The following is a 27,714-nucleotide window of genomic DNA, read 5'->3' as shown; positions in this document are numbered from 1 at the left end:
ATGTTGGTAATGGGGGAGGCTGTGAGTGTGTAGTGGGGAGGAAAATCTCCACCTTCCACTCCATTTTCCTATGTGCCTAAAGTCGCTCTGAAAATAACACCTATTTAAAAAGAGGAGGGTTGTATTTTATATCTTTTTTATTACTGCTACTCCGTTTACCTGTTAAGTCAGTTTACTACAATTTACAAAAGTTCTTGGTGCGTGTGTGATTGAAGGAAAAGAAATGTTCTTTCATCCCAAATAGTCTGAGCTGCTCTGCTGGAAGTGCTGGTCTCCTGCCTCTGCTCCACTCTTAGAGCTACACCTCAGTTGCCTCATCTGCAAATTGAGGGATTAGAGTGACAAGACCTAGCCCATGAGCTCTTCTGCCAATGAGGTGCTTTGGTAAAAGTAAGCAGCCCAGGCAAGTGGGGGCCCTGGCCCCTCCCCCACAACTCACCATCAGGTGGGACATTCCAGGGAAAGCAGCTTTGGGGCAACTCTGCCAGTGAGACAATCACCATGAGCCTGCAGAAAACAGTATGAAAATTTGGGAAGGTCCTGCTCTCTGGCCTTCCACATATGGACATAGGCTGGGGAAGACTGAGGCAGAGGTCATGACATTCTGAAGAAGCAATCCATGTCCTGGTCTATCTCATGAACTCCTCAAGTGGGGACCAGATTCTTACCCTCCACTGGAACAGAGGCAAAAACTGCATTTCTGGAATATCACTTACTTCACCAGTAAAAACTTATTTAGACATCTCTATGCTAATCAATTATCCCTCTGGTATAGTTCCAATACCACATTTGAAATGCTTCCTTGCCACTTCTGGATTGTAAGGTATTCCATACCCAAAACAGCCTTCCCTATCTATATTTGGCTGACCTGTGAACAACCGTGTCCTATCACTGATGCCTATGAGACTATTTATTCATTTACCACCCAGACAAACCGTTAGGGAGATGAATCATGTGACTGCTAAGTTCCCTCCCAAGGTTAACATATAAAATATTGCATTGTAATATATTTTATGTTGCAAAGTTTTGTACACTCATATACTACTTGAATAATTCTAAAAGTCAGGGAAGCAAGACAAAGTCAGTTTTCTGACCTTGCTAATGCCTTCAGGCCCTGTTTTACATGGAATGTTTCTCGGGCAGCAGGGTCAATTCTGTGAGGCTGACACAGACCCCATTTCCTCCTGGAATCCATCTAAGTCATACCCTCAGGCTTTCTGTCCTCCTTTCCTTTTCCAGGTGTTGCTGGTCACTTCCCTATCCTCAGGATGACTGAAACCACCTCTGACTATTCCCCAAAGCCAGAGCCAGAAGCTATGCACATTTGCAGCACCCACCTGTCTAGCCTGAGCCGTCCAAGCACACTGGGGCCTGCAGTGGTGGCTGGAGTTGACCAGCAAGGGCTTCTGAAGAGGTGGAAAGAGTTGCAGCTAGAAAAACAAAACACCATCCCAGAAGGGCAAAAAAGCAGAGGTCAAAAAAGTAAGAGGGGCTTGGGGTGTGGCTCAGTGGTGGAGTGCTTGCCTAGCAAGTGTGAGGCACAGGGTTCGATTCTCAGCACCACATATAAATAAAATAAAATAAAGGTTCATTGACAACTAAAAAAAATTAAAAAAAAAAACTTTTTTTTTTTTTTTTTTTTTTAAGTGAGAGAGGCAAGTGTGGTAATGCAGTGTGGCCAGCCCCTTCTCTCACCAGTCACAGTGAGGAAGCTCACCTGGGAGAAACCAGGCTGGGAGAAATCAGCAGTTACGTGGCAGGAAGTGGCCAGACCCAGCTATGGGCAGTTTTCGGAGTGTCCCAGGAGCAGGGGCGAGGTAGCAGCTTGTGACACCAGCAGAGACCCTCAGAGAAGTTAGGGGCTTGCCCCAGGGCGGTGGGCCAGTCCCCAGGGAACAGTCTTGGTGCCAGCAGCAAGGAATTTGAAATAGAACAACCACATGCCAGCTTAGGGATGAGCTGAAGGGTGATAAGGACAGAGAAAATGTCCCTCTGGGAGGCTCCTGTACCTCTCTCCGAACACAGCTCACCCCAAGAAGGGCGTGCCAGACTCAGCCTGTTCAGGACACTCCATCTCTTCCGCATTTCCAAAAGTCTCCACATCCACTTTTCACCCCAGCTCAGCACTTCCCAATAGTTCTTCCCCTCTTTTTTTCTCTGCCTCCTGACCCCACCTCAATTTCCACTTGGCCATGGGTTGTTAGAGCCTGGTGAGCCAAGCAGGAAGTCTTAACCACTCTCAGAGAACCATGAAATGCAAACTATCATGATTTGAGAAGGTGAGGCATGGAATAGTGTCTGGAGCTGGGTGGCTTGAGAGTTAAATGTCAGCTTCTGCATGAACTTGAGAAAATCTCAGAAACTCACTTTCCTCATCTATAAAATGGGGACAATAATAGGCCCCTCCACACAGGCTGTGTTCACCACAAAACAAGAACATAAGTTAAACCCTTAGCATAGTGCTTGGTGCTTGGGAACGCTCAGCAGAACTAGTATTTCATTTACCAAAGAGCCCCCAATCCCTACTTCCTCCTTCTTCACTTCCTTACATACCTGACCTACACTTTTCACCCTGCGGCACAGTGATCCTTTGAAAACACAATTAGGTCTGCCATTCTTCTGCTGCCAACTCTTCCATGGTCTCTCACTGTGAGCACAGAACATGGTCTGCAACTCTCCTGTCCACCTCTCCCCTGACTCAGGTTGGTGGTCACCTCTAGGACTCTTGCCCTCTCCTTCTGCCTGGAACCCTCCAGGATCCAGTTCAAGTGCCATTTCCTCAAAGTAGCCCTCCCTGAGCACCCCTTCCTTCCTCAAACTAATTCCCGGCCTGTAATTGCACTCGTGTTCATGACTCTATTAGAACACAGTGCCTTGAAGCCACTCAGCCCGGGCCAGCAGAGTCTATGAAGGACACATCATCCTTAAGGTTTAGGTGCTTTGGAGATTAAACTGGTTTGGTGGCCTGCCTGTGGGACCTGACCACCAAAACTCCAACTCCAACTCCTCCGTAAGGTAAGGCCCCGCCACCTGAGCATACACAAACACTGCACACCAAGCCTGCAGGTCCAAAGTAAACGTTTTTATTCTCATTCTGCCTTAGGTGCTCTAGTTTTGCAAGCATGAATAAATGGAATCAACAATAATTCTCCCTCTAAATGTCTTGCATTAAAAGGTACCACTTACATTTTCCTGTTTTTCCTAAAGAGAGCGTGATTTGAGGGTAACCTAAAAAGAGGCTTGAGGATTGCAGTCACATGGGGGTTAATCACGGTGTCTCCTGCCAATTCCTCTCTCACTGAGCAGTGAAAGGCCGCAGGCAGTTAAAAATAGCAGTCCCAAAGCCCTGTCCTTCCAACGAGGGAAAGAACTTGGCCACGAGGAGAGACATGAAGGGTGAGGTGGGCAAAGAATCCACACCCCAGTTGCTGCCCCGGCCAGGGCATGTGACCCTCAGGAATGCTGTGAGACCCAGCAGAGGAAGGAGACAGCTCTTCACCTTCCCCTCCACCTCCTACATCCAAACCCCAGGGGCCCTGGCAAAACCTATCTGTGCACCCTGGGCTGCCCCCCGCAGCACAAAGGAGCAGGAACACACGTTCTCCGGAGTGCTTCCCTCTGAGGAGTTCACAGAGGGGGACCCCAACTCCCCGCTGGTACACAGCACAGAGAAAAGGTGGATCCTTCCCCCAGGAGCGTCTTCTATCTTCCTCCGTTCACAGGACAGTCTCCCGGACGACACCGATAAGGCTGTGTGGCCGCTCGGCCTCTGCTCTCGGCGGTCTCCTCTCTACTCTTGGCCTCCCTGCCGGGACGAAGGTGCTCAGGTCACCACAGCTCCGCAGATGCAGCAGGCCAGGCTGTCTCCTCGAGGGCAACGCGTGGGCCCTGGAAGTGCTGGGCTGCGGTGGAGCCATTATCTTTGAGAGAATAAGGAGAGTGTGAGGAGAGGCTAAGCTTCGCCAGAAGCCCACTGACCTGTGTTCTGTAACTATCCATGTTTTTTTTTTTTTTTTAATTTTTTATTGGTAGCCAATAAAAAAAATAATGGTGGTGGTGCACTCCTGGAATCCCAGCGGCTCAGGAGGCCCAGACAGGAGGATCATGAGTTCAAAGCCAGCCTCAGCAACGGCAAGGCGCTAAGCAACTCAGTGAGACCCTGTCTCTCAATAAAATACAAAACAGCGCTGGGGAATGTGGCTCAGTGGTCCAGTGCCCCTGAGTTTCATCCCTAGTACCCACCCCCAAAATTTTTTTATTGGTGCATTGCAAATTATACATAATAGTGGGACTCATTATGCCAGATTTGTACATGCATATAATTTGATCATCTTATTCCCCAGCACCTTCCCTTCCTCCCTCCCCCATCCGCTTACTATACTCTACTACTCCCTTCAATTATTATTTCAATTGGTGCATTATATTTATATATTTACATTCCTTGTGGTATATTCACACACAGACATAGCATATTTGGTAGATTTTATTCCCCAAGTACTTCCCCTGCCCTTCTCTTCTCCCTCCCTCTCTATCCACTCCTCTACTCTGTTGGTCTCCCTTCTATTTTTGTGAGATCTTCCTTCTTTTAAATTTCTTCCCCACCCTCCTCTCTCTAGGAGAGAAAAAAAAAATTTTTGCTTCCAAAAATTTTTAAAAAAGGGTATTTTCCCTTGGAATTCCAGAGATACTTTTAATATACTGGCTCTTTCCTAAGTTCCTAAGAAATTCTCCAAACATTCTATTGTTTCAACTGTAGACCCACCACACTCGATTGGTCAATTGTGATTTCTTTCTTTATATTTAACGTTCTTCTCATCTGTTTTCTCCAACTTCTCTACAGTCTAAGCCAGTGATTCTCATTACCTGAGAGCTTGTGGGGCATGGAAGGTGCTAGAAACATGAATGCCTATATGCCACCAATTCTGACAGTCTGGAGGGGAACTTGAGCATAGGTGTTTTTAACAAGAACACAGGTGACACCTGTGCACTTGAAAATTTGACACCCACTGGTCAGATAATGAGTTTTAAAAATGTCAACTAGGATCAATAATGCTTCAGATGGCTCTGACAACCCTTCAACAAACACAATAAAAATGAGGCCAATTTATTTGAAAAAGCTGTTTAAGAATGGTTCTGCTAGATCTGTTTTGCAAGGTATTTAAAGACATAATAACATCAGTTACTCTAAAGATGGCAAAAATATGGGAGATCCCTAATTGGGATTGAAAGAGGAGGGAGCTCCTGTTAAAATAATTTTGGAGAATTTCAGACTTGTCCATATGACCTGGGATAATGGTAGCATGTTGGGGAAACTCGGGAGCCTCCACCTAGCATTGCATAATAAACATCCAGAGGACTTTGCTTCATGTGTACCATTCTGAGCAGACAAGGTCATTAAAATTTAGTCCCCCAAAGATGGGATATTAAATTTTGCTAACACTCTTGTCTTTAAGACTTGCCTTTGTCTCCTGATTAAGAAGAAAATTCTAACTTTCATTAAATTTGACTATGTTACATGGTAAGTTAGGGTAAGTGTTTTTTGATATTGGGGGGAATTAAAATGGATCTCAGAACTAATTCTAGTGAGGATAAAGAAAGTGAAAGTGTGCAAGGTGGGGTTGAGTCAGTGTCTCCTTCTGCTGTCCTTGCTTCCTGTCTGGGGAGGGTTGTGGCATTATGACTTCTGGGGATCCAATCCTGGAAGGTTCCTGCAGATGACCCAGAGTCAGTCACAACAATCTCAGTAGTTGAACTTTTAACCAGTCTGGGACTCAAGGATCTAGCAAACATTTGTAACTATAGCACCTGTACAACTGTAAGTACCTGTTCTTTTTCTCCAGAGCTATTTCTCAGGGAGCAAGATTCTGAAGAAGTCTGAAAGGTGCTCCAACTCTTTCCCAACATCAGAGCTTGGTGGTCTTTGAAAAGTACTTCCAAATGTTCCTGTTTATTAGGCCACTGGGGCTGGACTGAATGAAGGGAGCAGAGAATGACAACTGAAGTAGGTCAGGGTCTCCAGGATGTAACTGTCTCCCCTACAAAGGCTACTCAATGGAACCTAACGCAGAACCATTGACTGAACACCTTTTTACAGAGCAAACCACAATAGGGTCTGAAGTTCAAGTACCTCTTCCTAGAAGCAATCAGACTGCAGATTGCTCTTCTTCCCTGGGTCCCCTGAGGGACTAGGAAAGAATTTGGCTTCCGGTTTCAATAAGAGGCCAGCAAGTGGAAGGTAGGAACAGAAAGGAGAGCAAGAAGAGAGTGTATTTAAACTACCTTAAAATCTTACCTAGAATACTGGAACTGGTAATTACCCTAAGAATTGTGCCAATTCAACTTGAAGAGTATTTGTTTGGTATTTAATGCTCCAAGTATTTAAAGGCACCAAGCCAGGTCACACCAAGTGTCACTGCACTGACCCGTAGCAACAGAGTGAACACCTGAAAGTTAACAGTTTTTCAAAGGTTGGAGAGAAACTTATCAGATGGAAATTCCACTAATTCAGAGGTCTGATGGTAGAGACCACCTAGCCAAATCCTTCACTGTATGAGGAAACTGAGATCCAGAAGGATTATGTGCATGCCCAATTTTACCATTTCCCTGAATGACTCCCACTTAGAAGACTACCTTTTACTTTTCAAACTATGGGAAGGAAAAGTATCTATTCCTTTAAGTCCTATCAGCTTATTTATCTTGCCAAACAATTTATGAGAATGTGAACAGCTCCCAGAATCTTGCCAATACTAAATCCACCTAGGTCACCATTTTCAAAGGGTCGAGAAAACATGCCATATCAAAGGAAATCGTGAATTCAGGAACTCAAATGTTAAAGGATACTATCTGTATCCTTTGCTTTTTCTAGGCATGCTTCCATGTCCCAGAAAACTAGGTTCTCTTTCCTTTGGCCAAGAGAACCATGGAAAAGTTACCAAATCTAGAAGGAAGCCTCTCTGGCTTCCTCTCTCCCCATTCCCTGACCTCCTAGCCCCAGGTCCCTGGAGACAGTGGCCAGAACCTACTCTGCCTTGGACTGAAAATTGGAGAGCTATTCAAGTTGCTGCAGAAACCAGTTATCAGATCCATGCCCAATATCAATAATAAAACTACCTGTTCCAGGAAACTGGCACTTGTGATAGCTTCCTCCATGTGTTCCTCGTCGGACTTCAAAACAGATTTAATGTTTTCTACAAGTTCATGGATATCTGGGGTCATACTGCAGGAGGACTGCTCCAGGAACCTGGCCACCAGCAGCTTGGTATCTATGTAAGACCTATAGTCTATCAAAGACCGCGGTCGGCATCTTGATGCTCTTGGTCTCAAGCCTCTTCTTAGAGTCACTGCAGCCAGATCCAGCCTCCTGTCTGTCTGTGTCGCGGCTTCACAGCTGAGCACTGGGGTGGCTGTGGGCAGATAAACAACATGTGCTCACTGGCCAAGCCGCTTTGAACACGGGCCACAGAATTTAGTGCAGAAAGCATCTGACAAATGCCAACAGCCATGCACATCTTGCTTTTCATCTTAGAGGAGGAAAAGGGGGTGGGGACCACTATGGCACAAGCCTATTCCTTGAAGTGCATTTCTAACTGGACATGTCCCAAGACATTCAACTATGTCACATGAAACACAGGCCCCAAGGTAAAGACAGATGACAGAGAACAGAATCCAGAATGGAACCCATAGTGCAGCAAGTTTCATGGGGCATGGCAGATAGATGGAATGGATGAGCCAAGCAGAAAAACATGGTTGACCAATGAATGAATGTTCCAAACAGGGAGGATGGAGGAGTTACTGAAAGAGAAGAAGGGACTGAAGAGAAACAAGACTTGTGCAATGAATATAATGCTGTGTTTACTTTGACTGTACCTTTGTCCTAAACATCCTCAAGGTCATTGTACTGACTTCTATGACCGATGCTCACACCATGGCTATGAGGTAGATCTATATGGCTATTACAGAAAATTAGGTGCAGAAAAATTACACATCATTCTGAAAGTCAAGAAAAGGGCCTGGGAAATCCCTTGGAGGTTCTAATTTCCATGGCTACCTGCATCAATAAGGATGTAAAGATCAGCAGAATGCTATTGCACTGTGAAGCATGTGAGGTGAAACCAAAGTCTGGTCTCCATGTGTCCAAAAGCTAGCCAGCAGCCTTCAGTGTACACAAAACTGGCAACTTCAGTCTGTGAAGACCTGATATTTAGTATTCGAGGAAGACAGGAAGCAGAGGAGAGGAAGGCAGCATTCCCTTTCCTCTAAAGAAAAGTAGACATGAGCAGTTCTAAACTGGGGCTACAGATCATCCTCCCAGGCTGCCATTTACATGTTACAGAGAGCACAAGTCTTCCAGAAACACACACTAAAGACACTCATGTGTGAGGACAGTCAGAGACTATACTAGTTTGTGTGAAAGTAACATGGTGCCTTCCCCAATGAAGCCATCCAATGGGTAATCACATGTCATCCCCTCAGGGCTGCAGAATGGGAAGGGGTTCCAGAAAAATCTCCTTAGCAGTGCAAACAGCTGAGTTCTCATGGAAGCCTGCAGGTAGCCAGCTTGAGTCCTCAGCTTGCCAGGTAGGGTACAGGAGACCCGCAGTGGAGGCAGGTCTTGGAATCAGGGGCCAGGCCGCCCAGCCTGCTGGGTTGCAGAGGTACCCTCAGGCCCAGGCAACAGGGCTTCCTCCTGCTCTGAAGCCGCTGCAGAGATAAGAAGAGTGTTTTCTGTGGCTCCCACTTGGTCAGTCCAGAGCTGTGGCAAACAACACGCGCTGTCAGAGGGACAGAACAGAGACTGCAAGGGCTCAGACAGGAGCTGAGAGAGAGTTGGGTCAGAAGGTTTCCAGAGTTTAATGTGCACAGAGTTTGAGAAGAACAAAGACCAACTACTAGAATTGTTCCCAAGAAGAAGTTCCTGCTGATGAAATGACACAACATTTTAATTTTATTTCTTTACCTCTACACTTTTAAATTTTTTTCGGCAGTGGTAAGCTATTTGGAGATGTCTATGTGTTCACATATTCACAAAAAAGATCTACTTTTTAAAAATTTTAAAATGATTCAAATAACACCTCTATACAAGCAAACTTCAAAATGGAAAGGGAGATTAAGTGTGGGAGTATGTTTCACTCTGTCCAAAGTTCTTAAAACAAGGTTAGATTTCAATTCAATCTACTCACACACAGTAGAAAAGATAACAAATATTTAATTATAGAAGAGGGGGTAAAAACAATATACCCCTGTGACTTATTTGCACAGAATTGTAAGCAACTAGAAAACAGAACTAGGTTTGTGTATTGTTTTGTAGAACCGGTGTCATATGCAACGAAATGCTTTTGATGCCAATGACTTAAAACACAAATTCTTCCAGCCTTAAAAGAAGTGTCAGATGTATATCCGTAGTGTGAATATAGAATACATATTTCCTCACAACCTCTTAATCTCCTTCCAGATCCCACTTAAACTGCAGGTCCCTGGGCTGGTCAGAATCACCTGCTTCACCTGGCATCTTTAGGCAAATAAGCACAGTGGTCTGCAAAGAGCTTGGGGGATGACATCACCTCTCTCCTCGGAATGGTGAAGGACAGGGTCACTCTTTGATCTTGTCCTTAGAGGTGGGAGGGCTCTCCAGTTTCTTGAGGGATGCTCTGGATGCAAGCTGGGAGTTGCTGTGGGTGTGCTTTCTTCTCCAGGTGTGTTAGAAATGTCCCCACCTGATTTTTTTAAATAGAAAAAAAAAATTATTTCACCATCTATAGCCTTGAAAATGTTGGGCAGGAAACACCTGTGAGCCCAAACCTGCCAGGGCAACAGTGATACAGTTAACAACATTTACTTAGGCCGCTGGCCCAGTGAGTTTTTATTTCTTAGCTGTATGGGAAAATCTGCCTCTCTTCTCCAAACCACTCCACAAACAAAAAAATGTTAAGCCCAAGAGCAAAATAAAGAATGCATGCCAAAATGTCATTTTTTTTTTTCCTGAAGGTACTTAGAATCTTCTCCACTGAAGAATCCTGATGCAGCTCTGAAAAGCTCCAAGACATTTTATCATTTCTGAATGTTCAGAATGAGTTTACTGGGCTGGGGATATGGCTCAGTTGGTAGAGTGCCTGCCTCGCAAGCACAAGGCCCTGGGTTCAATCCCCAGCACCGCAAAAAAAAAAAAAAAAAAAAAAAAGCAGAATGAGTTTACTTCCATGGAAGGAACTACCTGCAGAGGTGAGGGGCTGTCCCATGGGCTGCAGACCAAAGCCTGGCAGAGGGCACATCTGTGTAATTCAGAGTTCACCCGGAGCTGTGAAACTCCCCCATGGGCCAGTTAAGGAGCACTAAATAAATCAGTAAAACCACTCTGTTCAGGAAATAAAAGCACATGATTTGGGAATCTGATTTGGAGTTTGGAAAATATTTTTTTAGTGAAATAATTACAAACATATAGGGTAACCAAATATTAATTTCTAATTCTACTTCAGATGGATGGTAGGGTTGGGAGTGTAATTCAGTAGTAAAGTACATGCTTAACACACACACACACACACACACACACACACACACACATACAAAGAAGGTAAACAGAAACCCATTCCAAATGGTACTGTTGAAAAATTACCTCCATCTAAAATAGCTAAAAGTTGATTCATTATTTATTACCATTTGCAATTTTGTCCTAGTGGACAATTCTCTGGGTCATTTAAAACCTCCCCAAAGAGAGAAGCTATAACAATGATATTATTAAATTACAAGGATAAATGTGAACTGATTCTAGTATTTACCATAGGTCTGAAAGTCAGAATTCACTAGATGTTAAGGCAGCATGAGCAGGCCCTAGGTTATAAATGACACAGTATAATCCCACAGCAAAAAACCCTGCAATAAATGAAATCTTTATTCCTTCAACGGACTCCAGCTTATTTTAATACAAGAAAGAAAATAATAGATAGAAAAGATCGGAAGGCCAAATTAAACTTTAATCTATTTCACAAGTTCCTGGAAATAGTCCTAATTATTCAGAAAAGATTCTAAGGATACCTTTTTCTTTTTTTTTCTTCTCACAATTATCTCCTACTTACAAATTCTAATAGTTGATAATATTTTTGCACCTGGAAAGAAGCATATAGGCTGAACCATTTTCTCCAAGAATACCTGACCTCAAACAAAGCAAGAGACACACGTTATTCTACCATGTTTTAATCTACTGAATCATGACTTTGGACAGAGAGACGGTATCTATTACCTTGAGTCACTTGTGTGCAAACTGGTTCCAAAGGGCTTGCAGCCGCTTCTGATCCTTCTGGTATTTGGAATGAAGATCCCTGCATCACAGGAAAAGAAAGGATTATTTTGTTGATGTTCCACTCACTGCTCATGGGATCCCACTGAACTACTAAAATGATGTGCAGGGCAGTCTCCCCGTTGTTTCCTGAGAGTACTATGATCCCTGCTTGCAGTCAATGTATAGAAGAGAGACACTCTGGACAGTACCTGCTCCTGGTCCATCTGGCTCACCACAGCTTCATATGGAGGTGGGGGATCCAGGGGACAGAACACTTCCACACCTTTGATTCGAGCTCCATAGATATGTGGCAGTGGAATGATGTCGGGACCAACCATCCTAGGAAGAGCATCTTGGCATCAGGAAGCACGTTCTACAGACTGGGCCTCAGTCTGCAGTGACTCCTGAACATTGACCTCTGTTTCTAGACTGTGGGGAAAAGCACTTGGTTCCCCCTAGGAGTCCAGGAGAGGGAGGTCAATCCGCACTCTCTCTGATGGAGCTCCCAGAGCTCCTTAGTAAGTAACAACACATAAAATGCAACACCATCATGCTTTTAAGTCAAAAAGCAAACAATGATCCATGGAGACAGAAAACAGATGAGTGGCTGCCAGGAACTGGGGGAGGGAGGGAGGGAGCATGGCAAGTTGGCGAAAGGTCTTGGTCCATTTGTATCATGAATACCAACAACAATGACAATAAAGCTATAATGAACTCAAGATTTCAAGAAAGGAGTATTTAAAGGCTCTCACATTTAGCCAAAACGGTGTGGACTGAGAGAAGGTGGACGGACTGCAGAAGACAAATGTACCACGTATCCTGTGAACTTAATGAAAATGGCAGCTGCTGTTCTCTTGGTTTAATTTCTCCCTTGAAGCCCTTCCCTTCCTCAGTCCTGCAGGCCTTCACTCTTTCCTCTCTGTTCTTCCTCATCCTCTCCCACCTCTGCTCTTTAAGTGAGGACAGATGAGGATTCTTTAGTTATTTCCATTCCCAACATTTACCCATGAAAGTGTTATGACCCCCACACTTAATCATTTCAAAATTACTGAACTGCAGACTTTCTTTCCCAATTGCCTTCCTCCCACCCAAATAAAGGTAAGTGCTTTTTCCTCTTGAATGCTGCCTCAATAATGGGGTATTTTGTTTTCTTGCCCCATTGATAAAGAATCATCAACAGCAAAATAAAAAAATAAAAACCCATGAGATTTCTTGCCCATTGTTTGTAGAAAATTCCACCAGGGGTAGCGGGGAAGAAACCTTGATAATGAAGAATGTAAATTTTAAAATAATTACTATAAAATACACAAAAAAAGACAGAAAACCTATGCTCTGATTATGGATTATTAGAGAATGGGAAAAAAAAGATAATAACCAAAGTTCAACGTCTGCTCTTGGAATAGAAAAGGGGAAAAAACCAAAAGAGATAATGAAAAGATAGATTCTGAGCTAGTTACATACAGGGGACTGCTTTTAAGGGAGAAGGACTCTCTGGATTTAAAATTGTTTCATTTATTTCTTGTGCTCATTCACAAAATGTGATTGGTAGAAGGGTGGGAGAGGGGAGTGTCAAAAGATGTGATATTCTTTTTTCCTCACAATAAAACTCATGAAATGCTGGAATTTGAAAGAATGAGAAATGGGAGAGTGCCCCCTCTTTCCTTTACATCTGTCCATCCATAAATAAGGATCTCACTCCCTGCCTGCCCTGAAAGGGGAGACGGCAGGGCTTGATGTTGGTATATCCAACCTGAACAGAGGCCCCAGCATAAAGGGCCCTGGCCTGGGAGGGCTGAGGGCGTCCTGGCAAAGTCATCCTGAAAGAGATGTTCTCCCTCAGAAAAGGACTTGTGAACAGGTCTCATGCCAACTCTCCTCTCCAGCTGAAGTTCTGTAAGAACCATATAAATGCTGAGCCACTTCCTGGATCTAACTGGAGACTCTTTCCTAGCAAGGAACTACACAATTGTTTTAATCAACTGGACCTATGGACCCCCTAGAGGGACATTCTCAGTCCTCCTTAGCATAACCCCATGAGCCATCCTTCCAGCTTTTTCCCCCTCAGCAAATGGCATATGCAGACAGCTGCCATGTCCTCTGCCTAGGAATTTACTGGCCCCAGCTTTGCTTGCCTATTTTTCAGCTCTGATGGTCTTTCTTTGGCATTTCCAACCCAGTGGTACCTACATGTTCAGAGAGGAAGGGGCTTGCTGAGGGTCAAGAGGTCAGAAGAATAGCTTCCATTTTAGACCCTAAACTACTGCAGAATCTCTTCAGAAGGAAATCTGGAGGGAAGAGCAGATAGAGTTTATCTAACTTGAACACAAAGTGAATGACTTCCTCGGTGGTTACTGCAATGACTACAAAAGCCCTTTTTGATGGTGATACTACAGAGTTGATGCAGAAGGAAAGTTCCTTTCCTATCAAGCAACTTTTTATTTTACTTGCCATGGGTAAATAAGGAGTCAAGTTGCCATACACTGGCAGGTTGTTTTTGCTGTACTCCCTTATGACTCAACCCTAGTGATGGACTGGAATCAGTTCGGGAAGTTCTACAATCAAGAATGGCCCAGGCCTTGCCTGTAGAAACTGCTCTGATGGTCTGTGGTATACTCAGGTTCCCATCTGTGTACGGTGCTCCTGGGTGATTTCAATGCATAGTCAGGATTAAGCACCACTGGCCAAAGGAAATGGACGGTGGTTGAGATTAAAGCCCTGCTCTATCTGGGAAAGTTAATCAAATTTTTATTAAGAATGAAGGTCTTTAGAAAACTGCTGCCAGATAAGATTAAGAGCTCAATGTTTCTTAAGAGTAGGACACATACTGAGAACATTTTAAATCTCACAAATGATAACAGTAGAACATTACTGGCATGGCCTGAATGTGTTCCCCCCAAATTCACGTGTTGGAAACTTAATCCCCAATACAACAGTGTTGGGAGGCAGAGCCTCTGGAGAGTTGTTTAGCTCATGAGAGTAGAGCTTTCATGAATAGATTAATGCTGCAATAAAAAGGGCTTGCAGGAGTAGGTTCTCTTTTGCTCTTCTGCATTCAAGGACACAATGTTCCTTCTCTCTGGAGGACACAGCAACAGGGCACCATCTTGAAACCAGAGATCAAACCTGTGAGCACCTTGATCTTGATACAGTTCTTCTATAACTGTAAGAATAAATGTCTATTCTTTATAAATTGCCAGGGTGTGTTACTCTATTATGGCAGCACATACGGACTAAGAAAAGTGGTCTAAGCTTTTGTTTTAAGAAATTTTTTTTATATACATTATCTCTTAACTGCCCTCCCAGCAGCTGTGTGATAACACAGGTGAATGAGGAAACTGAGGCTCAGAAGTGGCAAGAGACAAGTTCAGGGTCCAGAGACGGGGCTTTTTCACATTCATCATGAAGTCTCTAGGAAACTGTCATTGGTTTGTGCTCATGGACCTGAAAATGAAGAGGTCACTCAAACAGATCACACGAAACATGTTCTACTCTGCACTACAACTAGGCCTCGGTGACTCACCCCAGGTTGATGCTGCAACCAAGGCATCTTTGACCAAGGGATGATCTTCACCTGTTCACAGGAAAGCTGTTACTGGGCACATGGAGGCAGAACTACAGCTGCCTTTTTGATTCCTGGCACAAGCCAACTTCTGAGAATGGGGGACAGCCTAGAGTAGTAGAGTAGGGGTACACAGCTCCCTCCTCTACTTACGAATCAATTCGCAAAGCAGAGAGCCATCTTTGGACAGAAGCCTCAACTGCAATCAGACTTCTGTTTATGACAGTAACTTGAGAAGCCCTTTCTCAAGGAGATGCCAAAGCCTGAAGTGGTTGTATTTATAGAAGTTAAATAAATAAACCTCTTCTGAGAGGGCTTAATACCTTACAGGAAATGGATGGTCTCTATGGTGCAAAAACTCTTGACATACCTGGTTGTGGAAGTATGGACAAAAATATTCCTGCATATCCTTGCCCACCTGCTAGAACAATCATCAACTGAGGCTGAACAGCTAGTGTCTATAAAGTTGATTTACACTGTGAATCTAGCAGATTCAGTCAAATTTAAAAATACCTTTGACAGAATAAGTAAATATAAATAAGTTCAGTCATTTTAAACAGAAATGTGCACTGCACTCTGATATTGTAAAAATGCAGAAAATGAGGGTGTTTGCCCACTGGTGATTTGATCTAGAACTTCAGGTATATATTCCAGACTGGGTGGGTCTTCTTCCTCATAAGGGAATTTTGCTTGAGTCCACCAACCCCCACTGCCCCACCACTTTCTGGATAGTTCTGAATGGTAAAGTCCTTGGTGAGAAGTATGTCAGTCTTCTCCCAACTTGGATTTGACCAGAGGCTGTCTTAAGACTCAGAAGAATAAATATAAAACTACCCACTGTGTTGAAATTCACACTGACAAGCATCAAGATGGCAGAGCAGAGAAGAGAAAGGAAAAGGAGAAAGCAAGGTGGGGAGACTGCAGGACATGAGCTGGACAGTACAACTCCTGAAGCACATGAGTCACTCTCCCTTTCTGCCACTGCAGGAAATCAAATCTGTCTGTTGCCTCCTCTGAGGTCAATCAAGTGCTCACCCGCAAGCTCAGAGAGCCAGGATTCTTACTGAGGATGGCATCTCTCTTCCTAACGATGAAGCAACAGTTATTTTCACTGTCCTCCAGTGTGCCCTCTATAGACATCCTGGGACCAGGCAATGGTTTTAGCAAATATGTCCAGTGGCATCCAAAGAATCAGTGTTTTGTTGCTATAGTTCCAGCAACTGTATGTCTTGGTTCATTTTCTGCAAGACTATAGAAGCTACCTTGTCCCTGAGGTTTAGAAATGTCAGCAGCTACTCCTCAAAGAGAAGCTGAGCTGTCCCATGGCTGACCCAAGCCATCTGTCCATCCTCTCCAGCTTGTGATCACTGCTGCCTCTGCCCGGGCAGAGCAGTGAGGGGGTTCAGGATCTTCTAGGACAGGTCACGAAGAGCATTAACAGTGCCTGGTGGGACCTATTCGAAAAGTCATATATAGTTGCTGCCCTGAATTTTAGAAAATGTTTTTCCAAAAACCACAAGCCTGGCACCAAAATGGTTTGCTAACTTTACATGTACTACAGAGATTCAAAAGTTTAAATGCATGGCCCTCAGGATAACAAGCTGAAGACACTATCTTTCTGCACAATTCAGAGAGTTTTCTTGGGGGGCTTAAGTATAAGTTTGCTTATTGTTTAAACTCAGCTTAAGGTCACTTCTTCCAGGAAGCCATTCCTCACTGGCTGACCCATCTCACTCTTCTGGGTTGGGCAGACCTCCTCTGTGCACCCCAACTATCTCTTTTGATTACTACTGTGATCCTTCCAACACACACATTCTAATGACATAGGCGTGAGTTCCTTGATTGGAGGGGAGGAAGTAGGTCTAACTCATTTTGAATTTCAATAACCCAACACAGCAATGAGCAAGCAGCCAAGGATTTATTGTATGTTTGCTGAATGAATAAATGAAGTCATTCTCTTAAAAGGTTCATTTCTAGAAGTCACTAACAACCAAACACATGTGGCATTTCATTCTACAAATGGTAATTCCAGAGATTTGAAAAAAGATGGTCAATTTCTCGGCTGGAATTTGAAAAAGAAAATAAGGTGTCTATTTTCCTAAACTAGGGTGACGAAATTAAGAATTAATCTTTTCTTAATGGCTGGGAAGAATTTCACGTTTGTTGGGACCTGCTGATGGTGTTATTATGAAACATTGATTTGGTTTAACTGGGAGCGTTTCCAGGGCAACAGTGACTTTCAATCATGTCAAATTACAGCTGTTATCTCCCTGGGTGTCAGTTTACTCTAGGAAGCTAATTGAAATTGAAAAAGTATATCTTTAGGTCAAGGTTTGACTTTTCTTCCAATTCATTAGTTTTTTCTCAGACAAAAGAGAGGAAAAGAGACAATGAGAATTGAGAACCCTGAAAAACAACACTACCGATCTATATTTCCAAGAAAAGTCACAGTCTTGCTATGACCTCTGGAGACTCCATCTTCAAACAGCAGACCCCACAGTAGGACGCAGAGCCCATACCTGCGGTTCATCCGTGGCGTGCAGGAGTAAAACGTGGCAAAGTAGGAGGGAGGAGGCACAGGCGGCACGAAGTCATCTGGGTCTGGAATGCGTCCGTGGTCTTCCACGTCTTCCGCAGACATCTGGGATTCATCCTGATTAAAGGACAGGTGAGTCAGCACAAGGGCGAAAGGGAGACAAGCAATGGGTCACACAAAAGGGCAAAGGGGCTGGCTCCAAGGACACAGGCACCGACTAGACTTACGATGCATGATCGCCGGGTGGCGAAGATCTGCAGGTAGCGCAGGGCTGCGGCCACCAAGCAGACAGTGGTGGTCAGGGCGTTCAAGGCACACAGGGCGAAGAGGACTTTCTGGAACACAAAATACAGCGTTGCCACTGAGCACTGAGTGCAGGTGGCCGCAATACAGTTCAAACATATTTTGATAATAAGCGCACCACTGCAGGGAGACAAGGCTCATAAGAAGACAAGCTTGAGATGGGTCTGGTTCTCAGAAGGCACCAAAATAAAGGCTGGCTGTTATTATGACCCTCCTGCAAGAGTGCGTATCTTTTAATTTTTAAAACTCATCTCAGAACATCCCTGTCTCGAAAGACCTGGTACAGATGGCTCTTTCTATCCTCAGGTCCCACATCTGCAGGTTCAACCAACTGAGGATGGAAAATATTCAGAAAAACAAACTTTTTCTTGCCATTATTCCCTAAACAGAACAATAACTGTTTATATAATACTTACATTGTATTAGGTATAGTAAATAATCTAGAGGTGATTTGAAGTATACAGGAGGATGTGTGTGGGTTCAATGCAAATACTATACTACTTTATATAAGGGACTAGGACATCACACATTTTGGTGTCCTCAGGGGTCCTGGATCCAATCCCCCATCAAAACCAAAGGATGATGGTATTGCTTTTTGCAAGCACCAGAACTCCATCTAGAAACACACCTTTGAGGGGAGCAGCAAAGTTATCTTCTGAAATTGGTGCTCCCAGGGATGTGATTCCCAGCCTCCCACCAGGACAGCACAGCTGCTGAATTTGTGGCCGCTGATTCTATTTCAGGAGCAATTGGCAGTGCTGCTCCAGGCACCCAACTAAGGCACAGCAGGGGCCAAGCCAGAGTGTAAACAGGACTTCTCTCCTCTGAGCACAGCAGCGAAGGCAATTCCAAAAGTTTCTTTTGCTACAGTCCTGGCTTCTGAGTGGGGCTTTCCCCAAGTTAAGTCCTGGCTCAGAAAGTTTGGCTGTGACTCAGCCATCAAATATGTAGAAGCCAAAGAAAGCAGGCCATTTTTACATTCACCAAACCCAGGGCTGGCAGCTACAAACAGTTCTCTCACTTTGCTTAGAGACTCCTCCTCACAACAAAAAAATAAAACCAAAACAAAGATCGAAAGAAAACTATTGGCAGCAAATAATCCAAACAATGATTCAGGTTCATCAACTGATTTTTGTCACTCACTGGACACAATTTTTATCCAATCCTCTAACAAAAGATAGTTTTGTATTTCTCTTTGACTATTTGTTGTCTGTTACTAAATTTTCTTTTCCATGTTGTAGTTGTTACCTATTAAACTAGTACTTGAATTTCTCCAGTATTTTCTGGCTAACCTGTCTCCTTAGTCCATGTGTGACACACTGACAGCACCCAACAAAGCCCCCAAACTCATTCTTGCTAAGAAATGAGCATGAAAACAATGACAATGAGCATGCAATTTGAAGGCTTTGCTAAAAGTTACACTATGTATGCATGTGCACACTTAATATGTATAGTTTGGTTTCTTTCCAATTTTTTTTGCTAACTTACAATTCTTGAATACACAACTTTCTGTGTTCAAGAATTTGAAGTTCACAATTTAAAAATCACAATAATCTGTGATTCTGCACTCAATTCTGCCTCTGAGCCACTAATGAAGGGGTTGCTCATATCTACTATCAGCAGCTTAATTATTTGAGAGGGGGACAGGATAGGAACATTTCAAGTACCTTTGTCTTCATTGAGGGTTAAATGGTATATCTCTTGGTGAGGTTGGAACATGTTCAACATACCTTAAGGAGAAGGTGAACAGCACTACAAGGCTGAACTGGAAAGAGTTTCAAGGCATTTTCTTTGTCTGTGCATTTGGCTGGCTGAAATTCTTCACAACAGAAGCAAATCTTGCCTTCACCTAAGTCCACCTTAAGGGAAAAGAGGTAGAACAATAATTTAATTATGAACTAAAAAACTCTCTCCTACACCACAAAACATCCATCCTACAGAATGAGATATGGCATAATTCCATGTCAGACATTACCTGAATCAGTCAGAATAGGCAAGGTTATGCTGCAGTAATAACCAAAACCAAAATTTCAGTATTTTAACCAACAGAAGTTATTTTTCATACATGGTACAAGTCCACAGCTGGTCAGTAGGGGGCTCTGCTTGTCATATTCCCCTGGGGACTCAGATCGATGGAACATCCACCATCCCAAAGGCATGGCATGAATGACATGCTGAACAGATGGAGAGCACACGATAAATGACACAGTGGCACTTAAAATAGGATCATCAGATAAAATACAGGATGCCCAACTAAATTTGAATTAAAACAACAATTTTTTAAAGTACGAGTATGTCCCAAATGTTGCATGAGGCATGTTTATACTGAAAAATTAATGGTTTATCCAAAATTCGAATATAACTGGGCATCCTATATTTTTACTTATTGAATCTCACAACCCTACTTTAATGCTTCCTCTTGTGATTGATACTCATCACTTGAACTCATAATTTCATTGCCAAAGCAAATCAAATGGTCTCGTCTAACTCCAAGAAGATGGGAAGTCCAATCCACCATGTATGTGAAACAAGCACATGATATATCAAACTACAGTAGACCAAGTAGGCTTAGCAAGAACTCCTGTTCACATTTTCAAAGTAGCCATAGTTGTTACCTGTTAAACAAAATCTAAAGTTCTCAAATTTCTCCTGTATTCTGGTCAAGCAGAAAATGTTATTTGAAGTGGCAATTGATGCATAACCTCATCCATTTTTATTGAGATGCTTTGCGAACTTTCAGTTACTTTTCAAGATTTTCTTGAGTCCATGCTGTGGAATTTGTAACAGCAGATTTGGGCCAATAAGACCCATAATCGGAGGGTAAGGTTTATTCTCCCTTGTTCCGCTGCCTGAACTATTGAAGTTGGTTTTATTTTTGCCTAAAAGGAAAGGCTCTACACCTCTTTAATTAATTGCTAAATTAATTAGGCAGCTCTAATTTCACTAGCTGCAAGATTCTTCAGGAATCCTTAAGAATGACTGAACATTCACACTATTGTAGTTGCTAAATGGAGGAGGCACCTTCTTATTGAAATAAGATTCTTAATCTCTAGTTAAGAAATTTCAGTATTTTACAAAAGAGAAAAGTTGATTCCTTATAATTTGAGCTTTCTAGGAAACCAAGGAAAAATGTTGTGTTAGATTGCATAATATTTGGGGGCAGAAGGACTATAGCTTATTTTTATTTTGAGGTAAAATTTACACACAAAAAATTATATGAATCCGAAGTGTACCATTTGAGGAATTTGGGGGAAATAATACACCTATGTGATCCGAACCCTTACCAACATACAGGACATTGCCATCTCCAGAGAAAGCCCCTCATGCCCTTCTCCATCAACCTCTGCCCCTACCTTCCTAGAGGTCACCAGCTTCCCAAATTTTTTCCACATAGATTAGTTTTGTTTCTTCCAGAGCTCCATGGACTCTGAAACATTTTTGATCCTTTGTTCTGAGACTATATTGAAAGGGATGCATTATTATATCAGATCTTGATATAAATTCTGCCTCTGGTGCAAGGAATGACAACCCCAGTTACCTTGATGGCCTCCATAATTTCTATTAACTCATCCCCTTCTGGTCTCCATCTTTCCTGCTGTGTCTATGAAGACTATTTACCACAGCCATGTCTCCAAACCTAGATCCATAATCCCCTACACAGAGGCACAGGCTGTTTGTATTACAATCTTTCCAGCACTGTCTCACGATTTTTGAAGATATATCCTGCTGCTAATATTGATACTAGTCTTCTAAAGAAAACACTATTGATAGTACCCTCTAAAGAAAAATTACTTTGGCCATTCTCACAGGTTTGCTCTAAGCTGAGTCTAGGCAGGAGGGAACCAATGAGCAGTCTCTGTGTTAACACTAACAACACGGGTTATAACAAATAAGCACTAAAGGATGTTACAGGAGCCTCCTTCCTGCTCGCCTCCCTACCAGGATCCAGGCTCACTTTTTCCAATATGACTCCACATGATTTCTATTTCTCTATTCCTCCTTGGAACAAGCCTCCAGACCTTGCCTAAAGCCTCCCTCACCCCTGGGTAATTCTAGGTGTCATCTTACAAAGTACTCCCTTTCCACAGGATCAGTTCTTGAAGCAAGATGTTCAGCTAAGTGAGGAAGCAGGTCTGTGTGTTCTGCACAGGTGGCTCCAGGACTCACTTAACACCCGACCTTCACATATGCAGACACATCACTCCAAAATCTTTAGCGTAAACCAGGATGGATGGCAAAACTTTCCAGATGAGGGAAAGTTCATCCCTTTAAACAAGAACATCTGCAAATTTAATCATAAAAATAATCATGCATACCAATTAATGAGCCCACTGGATACAAGAAAGCCCTCAGGCTCTTTGCAAAAATCACTGCAGGCAAGGGTGCATTTGGTGTTTCTTGTTCCTGATCCTGGACAATCTAATACTTTCACTTCCCTCTTTAAACCCGCCTCTGCCCATTATTTCTGAAGATTCATTTTTACTTCTCTTCAGTCTTTTTCACTGATCTTCAAACCCTCAAAGAAATCTCCTCAATGCTAAATGATGAATACCCACCTAACCTTGATACTATTACTTGCCTCTGTTAGATCCATCTTCCTCCTATTATCCTCTAACACTGTGGTTTTTCAACCCTAGTTACACACTAGAATATTCTGGAGAGCTAGACCAAAAAAAAAAAAAAAAAAAAAAAAAAAAAGATGATGTCACCTTCAGCAATCAGGGAACTGCAAATTAAATTACAGTAACTATGAGGTCTCGCTTTAGCTGGTTCAAACTGGCAAAAATAATTAAAGCTGAGGTGTGGTGGTGCATACCTATAATCTCAGGGACTCAGAAGGCTAAGGCAGGGAGATCTCAAGTTCGAGGTCAGCCCTGGCAATTGAGTGAGACTATGTCTCAAAATAAAAAATAAAATAAAATAGGGATGGGGATATAGAACAGGGGTAGAGCACTTGCTTAGAATACATGAGGTCCTTTAAACCCCAGCACTACAATTAAAAAAAAAATAGAGAGGAAACTTTTGCTGGTAGAGATGTGGAGAGTTACTGGGGGAAATGTGAGATGAAGTCCTTTAATAAAGGAACTAGCTAGAGAAAAATATTTATTTCACATAATTAGTACGGAAAACTGTTTAGCAGATTTTTAAAATGTTAAGCCCATTTGACACATGATCCAGCAACTCCATGCCCAAGAATCTACTCGGAATAAATAAAATTAGTTTATGTGGGAAAAAAAAAAAAAAAAAAACTATACAATAAAGTCCACAGCCACTTTGTTCATAGTACCCCCAAACTTGCTGCAAACCAAATGATGTCCGTCAAAATAGGAAAACGGATAAAATGAACTGTAGTAGTTTCATACAATGAAATATTGCTCTGCCAGAAAAGGTACAAGATCATGAATAAGTATCAGGAATATTATGCTGAGCAAAATAAGTATGACATAACAAGGTATACACTATATGGTTTCATTTATATAAAACTCAAGAAAAAGGCAAAATTAGTCTAGAGTGAAAGAAATAGGAACTGTGACTGCCTATGAGAGAGAAGAGCTTGCCTGGAAGGGACACCAAAGAACTTTCTAGGGATGTGGAAATGTTCTGGAGTCAAGATGAGTACATAACTTGGGTAAAAACTCAAGTCAACTGTGCACTAAGATCTGTGCATTTCACTGTAAATTTTACCTCACTCTAAAAAAAAATGGAAAGAGTCATAAGATGGTTGAATTTATAATAAATTAGACAAGCAAAAGAAAAGATACACTGCTAGAACAACCCCATGTTCTGAAAGCTTATTCCACTCAGGACTAAAAGCCCACATCCGGATGTGGAATGGTGTTGATTGTTTCCAGTGGCCCAAATCCAAGCCAATAGACAACAAAATAGAACTAATTTGATAAAAGTAAAAGAAGGTGTTAGATCTGTATCCATTTTTATGTGATAAATCTTTAAGTAAAAAAAGTTGTAAAGAGGCATATGCAATATATCCCATTCTTGAAAAATCATGAAAAACCCACCCAATACATATTTATGAAAAGAAATTTCCCAACCTGTTACCATGGAGGTGAATGATGTGGGGGAAGAAGGAAAGGGAAGAGGAAACAATTCCCTTTCCCAAAAGACTTACTTCTTTTATAAATAATCTTCCTAATGAAAAACAATAATTATGATATGATCCCATTGATAGGAAATTATGTATATTTTGTGCATAAAAAGATGCATAAAACAAAGCTTATTGGCTAATTATGCTACCCCAGAATACTGGGACTTCTAATGATTCTTAAGTTCTGGTCTATACTTCCATGACTTGCTCAAACTTTTACAATTATATAATCAGAAATAATCACAGATTTGGTTTTATGGAGGCAATTTTTAAATTCAAAATACACTTAATACAAAGTATTTATCTATAAGGGGTTACTATGTAGAATATATAAAGAATTCCCATAACTCAACAAAAATAATGATAATCACCTCACTAAAAAAATGGGCAAAAAAAAAACATTTCTCCAAAAAGAAATACACATGGCAAACACACACATGAAAAGATGCTAATATCACTAACAATCAAAGAAATGTAATCAGGACTACAATTAGATACAACCTGATCATACTCAAAAGGATGGATACTATTAGAAAAATAGAAAATTAGTGTCAGTAAGAATGTGGAGAAATTGGAATCCTTGTGCATTGTTTGGTAGGAACGTAAAATGGCGCAGCCACTTTGGAAAACAGTAAGGAGGCTCCTTGAGAAGTTAAAAAGAGAATTACTGCTGAGCATGGTAGCACACCATGGAGGCTTTTAACCCCAGCACCTTGGGAGGTAGAGACACAGGGGGATTGCCAAGTTCAAGGCCAGTCGCAGCAACTCGGCAAGTCCCTAAGCAACCTAACAAGACCCTACTGCAAAATAAAATATAAAAAGGACTGTGGAGGTGGCTCAGTGGTGAGCATCCCTGGGTTCAATCCCTAGTACCAAAAAAAAAAAAAAAAAAAAAGCTATTTCCAAGAGAATTACCATATGATCCAGCAAACCCACTCCTGGGTATAAGTCCAAAGGATCCCCAAAAGATATTTTTGAGATGAACTTATGTTCATCACAGCACTATACACAATAGCCAAGAGGTAGAATGTTTATCAACAGAGTAATGGATAAACAGAATGTGTCATAGACATGTAAAATAATAATATTCAGTCTTAAAAAGAAAGGAAATTCTGACACATGCAACAATTTTCCTGATTTTTCCTTCCCTATATCATTACTTTCCACTTCTGGTCTGTCTTTACTCTTTGCCCCTTCTCATTTGCTGTGTGGCTAATAATTGGAAAACCAACCTTTGTTCAAAAGTTTTCTCTGGGAACAATCTGTATGTACAGGAGTATGTGTGGGGTTACTGGAAACTCCCAAGACAAAAGAGACCTAGATATAATCCTCCAGGAGATTCCAACTGAGAAAAAAAAACGTCTCGGGCACATAAATATCTTTAGCCCAAAAGAGAAAGGGATAGATAAGTGCCTAAGAAACATACAGACAGAATATTCTGGAAGATTATTTTCTCTGTGGATCAGGGACTATCTCCTGAAGGAAAGAGTCTTTTAATGGGGTTTTAAAAAACTAAGAGCATTTGAACGGAGGTTAGGGGAAGGGAATCCTTGAGGGAGAGATACCATTGTTAGAAATAAGAAAATAGGGCAAGATCCTAGGAAATAACATGTGGGGTTTGCCTCAATTACAGGGAGTGCAAGCTGCTCCGGTGCAAGAGTAGGATGAAGGTAATGCACGTAGGGCCTTAGAAGTCATGTGAATCTGTAATTTAAGGTCACTAAGCTATGGAATCTGTGAAGAATTCTAAGATTGAGCAGCAGGTTTTCAGTGAGTCCCTGGGAAGTGTCCCTGTCTGGGAAGGTCATGAGTGTCACTGAGGGGCTTCAAATTCATCACAGTCTTTGCAGCAACGTGGCAGCCCTGTTTGCTTGCATCCTGCTGGTTTTTAGAGGATCAGGCCACCACACGACTAAGTTCCAAATAGATGAGATTTACCACAACCTCAAAAGAATCCATTCTTTTTGCTTTGTGTTTTAGGGAGACGGCTGTTACTGGGAAGGACTTTAAAAAGTTCAGAGAGAGCCAGTGGTTCCCTCCTGTGTAATAAAACCAAAGGAACTGAGAGCAAGGCGTTGAAGAGATATTTATACACCCGTGGGCACAGAGCATTGTACACAATAGACAAAAGATGGAAACAACCCAAGGGCCCATCCATGGATGAATGGATAAACAAAATGTGTCACATGCTCATACAATGGTGTATTATTCAGCTTTAAAAGGGAAGGGAATTCTTACACACACTGCAACACAGAGACACCTTGAGGGCATTATACTAAGTGAAGTAAATTACTTGCAGAAAGATAAATACAGTGTTATTCAACTTATATGAGGTACTTAAGAGTACTGGAATTCATGAAAGTGGAAAGTAGAATGGGGGTTGCCAGGTACTCAGGGAAGGGATGAGATGAGGATGCTGTTTCAGAGTTGCCTGCTGAGGAGTTCTGGAGATGGCGTGCACAACAGCGTAAAAGCACACAATGCTACTCACATGTACACTTAAAACGGTTAAAATGGTCAATTTTATGTTATATGTATGTTACCACAATTTAAACATTTTTTAAATTAGGAATGCTACAAGTCCACAACCTCTTATGCACAATTCTGAAATCCGAAAAGCTTCGAAAAGCAAGTCTTGATTACAGACTGCTGTCCCAGACTCCACTGGCAAGCTGCGTAATAAAAGGTGTATGCACCATATTTTTTCCTCTGAAATCAGAAAATCCTTAAATGCTGACACACACCTGGCCACAAAGCTTTCATATAAAGATTACTGGCCTGGATCCTGGCAATACCCATTTCTCCTCTTTAGACAGATCAGCTGTGGAGACATGACCCATCTATTCACTAACTAATGATGCACGACATGTCTATGGTTCTGGGGGTTATAGTGGGTGATCACTGCTTTGGCAAAAATTATTGATGATCGAGTAAAATAATTAGCAGGAGCTTTTCGTTTGTTTTCCCACTTCCCTTTTACTGATTTCAGGCTTCACTTCTACACAGTTGTCAATTATGCATGCTGCACGTCACACCAGAAGAGCAGATGGGTCCAGGTCTACCTGATGCACAGTGATATCTAGGCTACTTACCAGATCACACCTGGGCACGCTGGACACAAACTGTGCCCCTTGGCAGCCTAGGATGAACCCCGCGAGATTTAGGAGGACACAAACCACAGACAGCAACACAAAGAGGTTTACCTGAAATGGGAAGAGGATGGGCTGTTAGAAAAAGATCACAGCTAAATACGAAGAAGGTTTGGTAGGAACAAAAATAATTTTTTTTTCTTCCAAGAGAAAACTTAAAAAAAATTCAAACCATGCTTTCATAAACATTTTCCCCACATTTTAGAATTTTTTAAAATTGTGCTAAGGAATGCCACTACCTCTCATGGCATTCTCAATAATCTCACATTCCTATTTTTTTCCTCTTTACAAGTAATTCTTCATCTTTGCTCCAGATGTTGCCTGAAGCCCGGGATATTTCCTCATTGAGTCATTCTGACTTTTCCTGAGTTTTGCTGGATCAATAACAGTAAATAGACAAATGGAGAGCTCTAGATTATAAGTGGAATACAGGCAGACCAAGAATCTCAGAGTCATGATGACCAGACATCACAGGATACAAATGAAAATAAAAATGGATCTTCGTATAGTTCATGACCGTTTAGATACAAAGAAGTGCACGACAATTTTCTGCATACTTTTTTCCAAAGTTAAAAATAATATTACTTGGAATAATTAAGAACTGACAGAAGTCAACCAGGAAGCCAGCATTTACTTGGTGAACATTAGATGCTACACAGGTCTTTCAATTTGAGAATGATGATTATTGCGAATATCAAAACTTTTCATAAATACAAAAACAAATATAAAAGTTTAGAGCCGATAATTAACACTGTGGAAACCAAGCATCAATTCAGAGAGCTGATACATCAG

The 27,714-nt window shown here is 42.1% G+C and overlaps 1 protein-coding gene across 2 annotated transcripts in view; it reads right to left on the bottom strand.

Annotated features, from left to right (window-relative positions):
• Positions 1-3,061: 3,061 nt before the first annotated feature.
• Entrep1 (endosomal transmembrane epsin interactor 1) overlaps positions 3,062-27,714 on the bottom strand; it is a 62,858-nt gene continuing 38,205 nt past the window's right edge. For both annotated transcript variants that reach the window (XM_047525373.1, XM_047525371.1), the window contains 9 exons: positions 26,866-26,976; positions 19,401-19,529; positions 17,595-17,702; positions 17,351-17,484; positions 11,482-11,611; positions 11,234-11,312; positions 9,561-9,713; positions 7,111-7,403; positions 3,062-3,920 (listed from right to left, as the gene is read on the bottom strand). In XM_047525373.1, coding sequence (XP_047381329.1) covers positions 3,717-3,920; positions 7,111-7,403; positions 9,561-9,713; positions 11,234-11,312; positions 11,482-11,611; positions 17,351-17,484; positions 17,595-17,702; positions 19,401-19,529; positions 26,866-26,976 — 1,341 coding nt within the window. In that variant the 3' untranslated portion in view covers positions 3,062-3,716. The remainder of the gene's footprint in view (positions 3,921-7,110; positions 7,404-9,560; positions 9,714-11,233; positions 11,313-11,481; positions 11,612-17,350; positions 17,485-17,594; positions 17,703-19,400; positions 19,530-26,865; positions 26,977-27,714) is intronic.

Source organism: Sciurus carolinensis, chromosome 14 (genome assembly GCF_902686445.1).
Source record: "Sciurus carolinensis chromosome 14, mSciCar1.2, whole genome shotgun sequence".
Lineage (NCBI taxonomy): Eukaryota > Metazoa > Chordata > Mammalia > Rodentia > Sciuridae > Sciurus > Sciurus carolinensis.
The sequence above is the reverse complement of the archived record's forward strand: the minus strand, read 5'-3'. Positions and strand labels throughout refer to the sequence as shown.